This window comes from Micropterus salmoides, unplaced genomic scaffold (assembly GCF_014851395.1).
Source record: "Micropterus salmoides isolate LMB-PRFRI ecotype aquatic unplaced genomic scaffold, ASM1485139v1 Ms_hic_scaffold_7, whole genome shotgun sequence".
Classification (NCBI taxonomy): domain Eukaryota; kingdom Metazoa; phylum Chordata; class Actinopteri; order Centrarchiformes; family Centrarchidae; genus Micropterus; species Micropterus salmoides.
Window position 1 is genome coordinate 2696062 of NW_024044459.1, and position 12029 is coordinate 2708090.

The following is a 12029-nucleotide window of genomic DNA, read 5'->3' on the forward strand; positions in this document are numbered from 1 at the left end:
TGTACTCCTCCTCCTGTCCATCCTTGATACAGCCAACTATCACAGTATCGTTTGAGTATTTCTGCATGTGGCAGAGCCCGGTGTTATACTGGAAGTCAGATGTGTACAAGGTGAAGAGGACGGGAGAGAGCACGGTCACCTGTGGTGCTCCGGTGCTGCTGACCACAGTGTCTGACGTGTGGCCCTTCAGTCTGACGTACTGTGGTCTCTCTGTGAGGTAGTCGGTAATCCATGTCACCAAGCGTGGGTCCACCCTCATCTCTGTCAGCTTTTCTCTTAGCAGGAGCGGCCGGATGGTGTCGAAGGCGCTGGAGAAATCAAAAAACGCCATTCTCACAGCGCCGCTGTGGGAACCATGTGGGAATGTTCCACTTATGTCCCATATGTCCTCTTTGTAACATTGCAATGTGACCATAAAATAACCACTATGGAAAATTCCACTAAAATCATGTAGGGAACGTTATTATATGACTAACTTAGACCCATATGATCATGTTCTGATTAAGTTTGTAACAAAATGTTCTCATATGGCCAACAGAGGACCATATGGGAATGTTCTGCTTATGTACCTAATATCCTCTTTGTAACGTTGTAATGAGGTTTGGAACATTCGTCACCTTTACAGAACTTTCAGGGAATGTTACACATGGATACAGGAACGTCCCCTCCTACCTTGGAAGGTACTCAAAATGTTCCAAAGACGTATATTTAATGCCATATTCCACGGATCTCCCTCAAGAATGTGAATCAAGGGGTAGGCATTCCGGAGATTTTGGTGTAAAGACTGAAAACTGGAATCAATGCAGGTATGTCCAAGGAAGTCTATGAATGGCCAGATCTTCTGATCTTTCTTCTTAACAAAGAAAAACCTGACAAGAGGGTTGAATCAAACCTGTCAGGGAGTTGTGTATATCTTTCTCCATTGCTTTTTTCTCAGGATGGGAAATATCATACAATCTACTGAAAAGTGAGTCCTCGGATGTAAGTTAATGGCACAACCATAGGGTCTGTTGGGTGGCAAGGACAAGGCTCTATGCTTATTAAACACCCTAGATTGTGGTACACAGAGGGAACTTGTGACAAGTCAGGAGGTTCAGTAATGGGTGCTGTTGTTAGCTGGTTGGGAACAAGTGCAGACATGAAACGTGGAAGTGGCAGAAAGTGCTCCATTTTGCCAGTGGACCAGTCAAAGTGTGTTTTATAGCTTTAAAGCCAAACGGACTGCTGGAGAATCATGGCTCAATGGAGCAGATAATCAGAAACTTAATGGACTCTGTGAAAATGTGGTTTCCAGAGAGAATGAGGAGTCTTCCATCTAACGAGTTCACATCTGTAGTCTCAGGGAGGGCTCTCACAGAGATGCCAACTACAGCACAATCTACGAAACTGTCATATGCTCTGGAATACACTAGGGCTAGCAAAGGAATAGCTATGTTAAAACACAACAAAGAAGCCTCCAGTTACAGTTGGTTAGTTGGTTGTAAGGCGGGAGAACGGCTTATCAGGACCCCTTCTTTCACTGATGAGCCAGAGCTTTTGGCAGTAAGGGGCAGGAAATGAGAATGTGATCTGTCTTTCCATAGTAAATGCATTGACTAGCTGATGATCAGAAAGGGAGAGACAGGCTCTACCTTGCTGAATGGGTTCCTCAGATGAGACTGGAGACATGGAACTTTTGAAATGATTATGTCTAGTACTGGAAGCCTGGAGCACAGTAAAAACATCAGTAAAAAAGCACTAGGCAAAATCAAAAAAACACAAGAGAATTCAATGGAGGCAGGTTGGCTGAGATTTAATATACCACTGAAGGAATGGAACAATCTAGCGATGAGTAGCAAGAGCATGGGGAATGAATCTGTGCAGAGGACTGGGTCGCAGATAGTTATGCCTGATAGTAGATGCACAGAAACAACAATGTTGACTTGTTGTTCATTGTTGACTTGCTATAATTATTGTACAGGGCTCTACAGTGCAAGAGTCCCTCTCCCATATGCACTAAATATTACTGCTCCTCTAAAGGTTAGGCCTATGTCTAAAGCTAGTAAGCAACCCTGGATAAATGACAGCATTCGCAGCCTAAAAAGGGAATGCAGGAAAGAAGAGCACAGATGGAAAACATCCAGTCTCCAAGTCCATTACCTCAGTCTGAAGGATTTATTAATTAAATACAATAACATGGTTAAGGATGCGAGAACACATTATTTTTCTGAACTCATTACTACACATAAACACAATCCCAGGTTTCTGTTTAAAAACCCTGCCCCTCCTTGTGTCTCAGCTGGAAGTAATGATGACTGTGAATTGTTTTTATCTTATTTTACCAATAAGGTGGTGTCATATAGCCTCTATTACCCCCACTGCTTCTTACTCAGAGGTCCCTCACCAGCAACAAGAGAGTTTTAACCAGTTTTATCCCATCGGCTTGTCTGAGCTTTTAAAAACAGTATCACAAATGAGAGTGTCCTCCAGCCCACTTGATGTAATACCTACAAGGTTTTTACTGAAAGTTATGGATTCTGTTGGGCCTCCCTCATCTCTGTTTCTAACAGCTCCCTATCTACTGGTTGTGTCCCTGATTATTTTAAAATGGCTTGCGTGAACCCACTTTTAAAGAAACCTGGTTTAGATCCCTCCCTCCCACAAAATTTTAGACCAATTTTCAAAACTGCATTTTATTGCAAAGATTTTAGAAAGAATTGTGTCCAAACAATTGCTCACTGTACTGGAAAATAACAAATTATATGAGAAGTTTCAATCTTGTTTCAGGAAGTACCACAGCACTGAGACTGCCCTGCTTAAAGTCACCAATGACCTTTTAATGTCTGCTGATGATGGCATGTGCTCAGTCCTGGTACTCCTGGACCTTAGCGCTGCTTTTGACACCACTGATCACAATATCATGTTAGGCAAACTGAGGATCTCTGGTACTGCCCTAGAATGGTTTTCATCCTACCTGTCAAATAGGAAGTTTTGCGTTTCTGTAAACAACTATGTCTCTTCGTTCTGTCCAGTTAAATATGGTGTGCCTCAGGGGTCGGTCTTAGGACCCATTTTGTTTTCCTTGTATCTGCTTCCCATTAGACATATTATCCGTAAACATGGTATTTCTTTTCATATTTATGCTGATGACACACAAATGTACTTGCCCATCAGATCCACAGACCCTGGAATGCTGAGTTCACTTAACAACTGCCTTGTGAAGTTAAAAAATGGATGTCAAATAATTTCCTCCAGCTGAACTCAGACAAAACAGAAATCCCAGTCATTGGGTCCCAGCAGATGGAAGTATTTGTTTGCCATCTGCTGGTTCCCTAGTAAATCAAATTAAGCCTGTTGCAAAGAACCTTGGTGTTTGGTTTGATAGCAATTTAAATTTTGAGCAGCACACCACAAAGCTTGTTCAATCATGTTTTTATCAATTTAGAAATATAGCAAAAATTCGATCTATGTTAACTTTTAAGGACACTGAAACCATTTTACATGCCTTCATCTCATCACGCCTGGATTATTGCAACAGCCTTTTCACTTGTTTAACCCAAAAATCTACTGATCGACTCCAGACTGTCCAGAACTCAGCTGCCAGGCTTTTAACCAGAACAAAGAAATATGACCACATTACCACTATTTTAGCTTCATTACACTGGCTCCCAGTATGTTTTAGAAAACAACTTGAAAATTTTATTGATCACTTTTAAAGCTCTTCATGGCCTCTCTCCATGTTATATTTCTGACCTTTTAGTCCCATACACACCAGCACGTACCTTGAGATCCTTGGGCAGAGGTCTGCTGTCTGTTCCAGAGTCTCGACTGAAAACTAAAGGGGACAGAGCGTTTGCTGTCAGGGCCCCGAGGCTCTGGAACAGCCTGCCCGAGGAAATCAGGTCGGCTGAGTCAGTGAACTCTTTAAAGTCCCTTCTTAAATCATACTTTTATAGGAGAGCCTTTCCCAATTTTATTTGACTTTACTTTATCCCTTTTATTTTATTCTATTGTACTTATTTTATATTTATCTTAAACGTGTATTTTAGTCTTTTCAATGTTTTCTTGCTTTTATCTTGTATTGTTTTTGTATTATTGTCTTTTGGGTATTATTATCTTTACACTTGTTAAAGCACTTTGTAACTTGTTTTTGAAAAGTGCTCTACAAATAAAGATTATTATTATTATTATTATTATTATTATTATCTTACTGTTATCTCAAGAGCTGATTATTTCAGACTAAACTAATACATCATTTTAAGATGTTACATTAGGATCAGGCTGAGAGGAAGTTTATTTCTCAGGAGCTGTATGTATGACAAAATGGTCAAAATCTCATATCGATGTTAAATTGAGCCCACTAATGTCTAGGGAAAAAAAGGAAGAAGAAATCTTATTTTGAATTTTCCTTTCCTCTAGGGTTTGAAGAAACACTAAAGTGTAAATGTAACCTTTGTGTTGCTTGTCCAAGTATGCTTTTCTAAAGTTAGCATCCAAACAGAATGCTGACTTTTTGTCTAGGAAATTTAGCTTTAGCCTCAGTGTTTAGTATAATATGTATGTAGCCATGAAAATACTCTTTAACAAACTTATCATGTTAAAGCTAATCAGCTGAGACCTCGTTATCAACCACCTCACTGAGCTAATGTTAATTAGTTTGCTATTAGAGCTGATAAAACATTATTTCATCCTCTTCCTGAAATCAAGGAGTGATTGTTCATTTGCTGGTTATCATTGTAAACTGCAAATGTGACAAAATGGAAAGTGTAGTGATAAGTTAGCCAAAGGCCAATTCAGTGCCACATGATGGTTTATACAGTTTTGTAGATGTTTACTAAACATAACAAAGTAGTTCAGTGTACACAGGCATGTAAATGTATTTATATAGTGCGATCGAGACCCAAGGCCAACCTACAGCTCAAGTCCCCTCTCCCCAGGTTATGCAAAACACCCCATGGAGTCATAATCATAGGCCTGCAGCTGCTCAGGGAGATCTGCTTACTTAATGGACAGTGGGGGGTGGGAGGGTTAAGGGGGAACTGTTTAATTGATTACCCACTTTGAAGAGTGGAGGAGGGGATGGATGAAGCCAGACACACACACCATTCTCTCCTCAAACCATCTGCCTGGGGGTCAACATCCCATCACCATCCCAAAAGATGAGGAAAAGGCAAGCCTCCCCGCCCCCCTTGGCCCCACACAGACCTCTCCATCTTCTCCCTCACTGACCCAGCCGGTGCCCATAGAAAAGTATGGAGTAGATGAATGAAATGGGTGAAATAATGAATGTCCCCACAGATGTGATTTCAGTGATTGTAAATGGTGAATCACAGAACTGACCACATGGCTTCACTGTTCAAGGTCACGCAAGCAGTCTGGTCATTTCCCATCTCTTTACTGTCAGTCCACCAGAATATTGTGTTTGTTCACATATTAAATATACACTCAACAAAATTGTAAATGCAACACTTTTGTTTTTGCCTTCATTCATCATGAGCTGAACTCAAAGATATAAGACTTTCCTTATGTACACAAAAGGCCTTTTTCTCTCAAATATTGTTCACAAATCTGTCAAAATCTGTGTTAGTGAGCACTTCTCCTTTGCCGAGATAATCCATCCACCTCACAGGCGTGGCATATCAAGAAGCTGATCAGACAGCATGGGTGTTGCACAGGTGTGCCTTAGGCTGGCAACTCGGAAATGTGCAGTCCCATCACACAGCACAATGGCACAGATGTCACAAGTTTTGAGGGAGCCTGGCATGCTGAATGTCCACCGGAGCTGTTCCCCATGAATTAAATGTTCATTTCTCTACTATAAGACCACTGGAGAGATACTAGAGCAATCCTTTATTGCTCTCTAGTGGCCAAAATTAGGAACAGTCCCCAGTAAGCCTTGAAGGGCAGTGTTTTTCAGTCTGGAGCGATTTTACTATGTGTATATAGGTGAAGAAAAGTCAACCAAAAGAACACCAGAAACCCTCCTTAACCTTATTTGTAAATTAATTTTTTATAATTTTGTAATTAATTTCAGAATATTTTTTTGGTTTTGTTTTGTTTTACATTATTTCACATTGAAGCTTAATGTTAAGGTATGTTGAGACTGTTTTTTTTCTGAATCAGGACAAAATATCAAGCATTATTATTAAATATCAGCGTTATTTCAGGAGTCGATAACTATGACCTGGATGACTGAGAACCTTCACAGACATCAAATAATCCCATACTTCTTTTTCATCCCTCGCTATTTTTTCTCTCTTCCTACACTTTGCAAATACTTTCTCAATGACTGTGAACAGTAACATCAAGTTCACACGAGAAGATGTCCACAACAGTTTGGCTTTCTTGGACTGTGCTGTACACATTGAAGAGGACAGGAGCCTGCAAATTTTACAGGAAACCCACACACACGGATCAATACTATACGCAACAACATTGTGATTCAGACTTGGCCACGGGTGGCTCTAACGACCATGACGATTGTCGTTACAACAGCCAGGAGCACTAACGAATCAGCGGTATCAACGATCCTAGCAAACAATCCCACAGAGGTTAAATAGCTGAGTTTCCCTACAGTCAGTCAGAACTGATGAAGTCTCTTGGATGAAAGGGACGAAACGTCTTGTAGTATCTTCAACCAAGTCCAGTTGCCCTTGACCTCAACCTTCGTTGGATATGGGATTATTTCAAGCTAAAAGAAAACAACAACTGTGTGTAATATTACAGTCCGTCCACCATAAAACGAAAATTATGTGGCCTACCGCAACAGCATGGCGTAATGTTACAGTCTATCCAACGTAAAACGAAACTTACGTCACCGCAACAGCAGGATGGCGCCTGATCAAAAAGCACCCGGTGTTATGCCAGCGGACCATAGACAAGATAACAGTAACAGCAACTTTAGCATTTAACTGAAATCATGATTGATTTTTGAGTTGAGGCTAGCCAAAGTAAGCCGCAATCCTCAGCTGAAACTGTTTACGTCTGCTGCGCGCGGCCACATGTGTGAGAGGACAACAAACACTGGCAGCTGCTGTGCCATTCATCATGAACTTTGACTTTAAAACTTCATACAACAAGGTCCAAACAAAAGAAGGGCTGAACGCAAAATAGGTTAGTAACCTGAGGTTAGTAAACATGTTTAGCTCAGTATTGGCCATCTAACGTTAGCTTGCTTCTTGCTTTAGCTATGACCTACGGGGAGTTAGCGCCGACTGTCGTCCGTTATGAAAAGACAAATTTGCGTTTGTTCACTTGCCAAATTTGTGGTGGTCGATTAACGTAATCATTTACGTCCCGCTGTCTGCCATCACATTATTACCGTTGGCTGCAAACAGGTTGCAGGTTTATTGTTGATCATGTAACGTTACAGTTTTATTTAGTTATAATGTTATACTGGTTTGAGAGTCTGGGGAATGTATTGACTTACAGTGTCTGTCAGAAGTTTGCGGATGACAAAACCCTCCTTGGGTTCATCTTTGGTGGAGATGAATATCACCTCCCTCACCAAGAAGGCCCAGCAGAGGATGTACTTCCTGCGGCAGTTGAAGAAGTTCAGCCTGCCAAAGACACTGATGGTGCACTTCTACACTGCCATCATTGAGTCCATCCTCACTTCCTCCATCACCATCTGTTTTTTCTGCTGCCACTGCCAGGGACAAGGGCAGGCTGCAGCATATCATTCGGCCTGCAGAGAAGGTGATTGGCTGCAATCTTTCAACTCTTCAGGACCTGTACACCTCCAGGACTCTGAGGCGTGCAGGAAAGATTGCAGCTGACCCCACACAAACTGTTTCAGTCACTCCCCTCTGGCAGGAGGCTGCGGTCCAACAGGACCAAAACCTCGTGCCACAAAAACAGCTCCTACCCTTCTGCAGCTAGCCTCATTAACAAGGGTCCCTCACTGACACCTCCCCCCTCTCAAATACTATATATCTTTGCACATGTAAATATTATTTAATTTCACATCATTGTGCATACCCAGTATATTGCACATATTTGTTCTTCATTGTTAAGTGTTAATCGTTATTCTTCTATATTTTTGTCAATCTATCCGATATTTATATACTACATTTATTTATGTCAACTGTATGTTTGCCTTTGTTTGTCTACGTGTAGCACCTTATCTCCAAAACAAATTCCTTGTACATGTAAAAACTACTTTTCTGATTTCTGATCACTCTCAAGTTAAATATGTGACTTGATTCTCCATCTAGTGATATTCTTTTCATGATCTATTATTTGTCCAATTAACTTTTATTGTGGAAACACATATAAGTCAGAGAGGATAGGAGATTCAAAACTTGTAAAATAAACACTTTTTACACAATTTATTGTCATTTCCATTTCCAGGCTGCTAATTTCTGAGCACTGGGTTTGATATGAGTTACATCATTTTGATTTCTCCCGAAACATTTTGGCCAAAAAAAAAGATTTCCAATGTTCAAAAGATCCCATAATCATATTCTTGGTTATTAAATAATGAATTCATAATCCTAATATCAAAAAATAAAGATGCAGATAATGAATAAATACTATAAAGGCATTCTGCCAGTAGAAATTATCCTGTGCCTCAGAGCAGGATAAATATAGAATGCATGTTGTTATTCATGTGCAGGTGTTTGGTGAACAGCTATAGAGAGAAAACATGCTGCTCTGCAGTGATAACTGTGAGCCTTTATTAATATCAGCACAGTGCATGTGTGCAGACACAAACAAAAAGTAATATATGGTAAGGTATGCTTTATTGTCACATACACTTAGCAACTCAGTATTTAACCCATCCTTCAAGGGAGCCATGGGCAACCACTGTGTAGCAACTCCAGATCTGAGCCAGTGTCATTGGTCAATGGTACTGATGGGAGAACCTAACATGTTTCTGAGGGCGGGGGAAACCGGGGCACCCGAAGGAAACCCACACAGACACAGGGAGTACATACAAACTCCACAAAGAAAGGCTGGGACAACTGGGGTTTGAACCCGTAACCTTTTTGCTGTGAGGCCACAGTGCTATCCACCAGGCCATCTATTTTTTAATAATATTTTAAATAAATATTATATAAATACTTTTAAATAAATGAATAACCTACCAATATTCATATAAATTTCAGAAGCCAATGCCATAAATTGGCGTGAATGAAGATGCAGAAAAATTCACTTGTTCACAGTGTCTTTTTACATGCTGAATTTGTCTTCTTATGGGTCTACCATTACCCTCCCTCTTAACTCTATAGGCCTAGAAAGGTTTGTGCCTTACTTTCATGTTAAATGTAGCAGTAGGCCTATATATTGTTTTTCTAATTTTAGCATGGTGTTGTTTGAAAGCCTGGATTAATTTTTTTCAAAAGAGAAGTGCAAAAAAAGGCTAAATACTTTTTTACTGTTTCACAAAGGTAGTCTACCTCAAGTGTATTGTTGTATTGTCATTATTTGGTTGAAATTACTTATCTTCTTTCATTTCTCTGTGTTTTAAATAACAGCTAAGGTGTCCCATTTTACTGGCGTCCTGTCCAGGGTGTACCATGCCTTTCGCCCGATGTCAGCTGGGATTGGCTCCAGCACCCCCCACCCCCCCCCACCCCCCCACCCTGTATGCAGGATAAGCGGTTGACAATGGATGGATGGATGGTGTCCCATTTTGCCACTACCGCCTGTAAATAAGTGGTCTCAGACATATTATGTTTGAGATGGAGTCATCGATTCTGTGTTTGATAATTCTTTATTTTTTCTTCATTATTGTAGTATGGGGGTTAATGTTTATAGAATAAAGCTAATGTAAGCTAATTTTAACATTGATACACACTCCTTACTGGAGCGTTTAGCAGTGATTATTGCCTAAGATAACAATCGAGATTTAAACTTTTTTGATTAAAAACCCTTGAATATGATTCATCAGGTTAATTTATAATCTCATCAACAGTTGGTGTCCCTGTTGTTTTTGGCAACCAAGCCTTATTGTACAAAAACACAACTTTATTATAGCTTTATTCATTGATTTAGTTGAAACTACTGATATGGAGCACTGTTTTTGATTAACTTAATGTTTATCAGACCACAAATGAGATAATTTGTTAGGAAAACAATTGTTAACTCGACTTGGTGTGCGGATTCAAAAGCTGTTCTTGTGAACTGCTAATTGTTTTCAGTTACGTAAACTCGATTTTATTTTTATACAATTTTATTTCTGTTTGTGTTTGGTGATTAGTTTATGTATTTTTTTCTCAAATATTGTCTGTGTTGTGTAGCCAATTCGTATTGTTTTGTGTCATATTTGTGCGAAGTTGTGCTGGTAATAAAGTTATTTTAAAACTCGCTGGGCAGGACGCGCATGTGCAGAACGGATCGGCTTTTTTCTGCACCCGGCAACACACCGGAAGAGAATAATGTGTAAACTGTCATGTCCGCTCTCGTGGTTCATAGCGTAGCCTAAAGCCTATTAGTGAGAAGTTATATGCAAAATTAACATTTTTCTTTATAGTGGAGTCGTTATTGCTGGCACTTATTGATCAAGTTTAAGATTGTTAGACCACAGCTTTAAGTGCTAACACCTACGAGGTGACTGCCTGGAGTTTGACAGAGGACCGGTTAGCACTCCTTTCAAAATGAGAACTGTTTTGATGGTGGCAGAGAAGCCCTCGTTGGCTCAGTCGATTGCCAAAATCCTCTCTAAAGGTGGGTACGACTTTATAATTAGTTATGTAATAAGAGTGAGACTTTGATTTAAGACTGAACGACAGGCTAACGGCAACAGGAACGTCACATAGCATGTCGCTTTGTGATAGAATACAGTGAAACAACTTAGAAGTTTAAAAAGTTAGAAGTGAAAATCTGTTTGAATGATCATTATTAGTTATTATTAGTTATGGTGCGTTCCAGTCAAGTCAACCCTGGCGCGTTGCTTGCTTCCCTGTGAACGTAACGTTACGCCTAAACATATGACACTTTCAGTTGACTATTGGTAAAGGTAAACACATCTTCGTTACCAAATCCATGAGAATCACTGCTAAATTACTGATACGCATTTACACATGGTCCTTTTAGTACCTTGAAGAAGGACTTACTGAATTGTACTGTGGACAACTTTAGTGTGTTTTAGTGGAGAATACTTAATAGTTTCCTCTGTTGACGACATAAATGCTTATTCCGAAAAAGCTTGTAGCAACCAGGCTGCCAAAATACTCCATATGAACACTACAGTGATACCAGTTAATGAAAAATGTCTTAATATGATAAGCCGTTAACAAGCATGTATTAAATGGTGACATTTTCAATGTTTAATGAAAAACAGTGAGTGAAATGAACACCCATCATTTCCATCCAAGTTCCCTCAGAACAAACACATTCTTCAGGCTCTCCGAGGTCCTGAGTTGACATCAGAGCAGTCACATCAGCTGCGCCTGGAGATGGCACATAAACACGCTATGGTAATTAGCTCAAACTCCAGAGAGTAGCTGCCCTGTGGGAAGCAGCTGGGGTTTTTCTTGAGGACAGGCATCCTTAGAGAAACAGGGATGGTCTCTAGTCCAAAAGCATTGTCGAGTCCCCTGCAGGAGTGGCTGGTGTGGCAGGTAGCCTCATGAATGACCTGGGGCACCCTGTTCAAGTCGATGTTCTCCCTGGTGAGAGATGAGGATCAGGGGCAGGCAATGCGAATGAATGCAAATTCATTCAATTGAAAATCTAGTGCTGAAATGATTGGTCAATCAATTAGTCAACTGCCAGACATGTCTTACCTATCCTACCCTGATTTAACAAAATGCAAAAAAAGAATCCATGCTTCCAGCTTCTCGTATCATTTATTCTACTTTGTTTAGGCTTCTGTGAATTTCTTTGAGTCTTGGACTGTTGGTCAAACAAAACAAGAGATTTGAAAACGTCATCTTTAGTTGTAGGAAATTGGCTTTTTTTAGACCAAACAATCGATTAATTGAGAATGTCATTGGTCTGTTGATAACTAACGATTGTCAATATTGATTATTCTTTCAATTATTCAGTTAATTGTTTTTTCTGTAAAATGCCAGACAATAGTAAACCATGTTTATTACCATTTC

General features: G+C 40.0%; 1 protein-coding gene and 1 long non-coding RNA gene across 3 annotated transcripts in view; both read left to right on the plus strand.

The window, feature by feature from the left end:
• Positions 1-5609: 5609 nt before the first annotated feature.
• On the plus strand, positions 5610-9768 carry LOC119891436. The gene is made up of 2 exons (XR_005442440.1): positions 5610-7092; positions 9459-9768. It is a non-coding gene; the product is annotated as an uncharacterized LOC119891436 (long non-coding RNA).
• A 585-nt stretch (positions 9769-10353) lies between these two features.
• Positions 10354-12029, plus strand: part of top3b (DNA topoisomerase III beta) — a 38041-nt gene continuing 36365 nt past the window's right edge. Inside the window, exon 1 of one of the 2 annotated variants that reach the window (XM_038703086.1) lies at positions 10354-10650. In XM_038703086.1, the coding sequence (XP_038559014.1) occupies positions 10581-10650 (70 nt within the window). In that variant the 5' untranslated portion in view covers positions 10354-10580. The remainder of the gene's footprint in view (positions 10651-12029) is intronic. The other variant, XM_038703085.1, reaches the window with a different exon arrangement.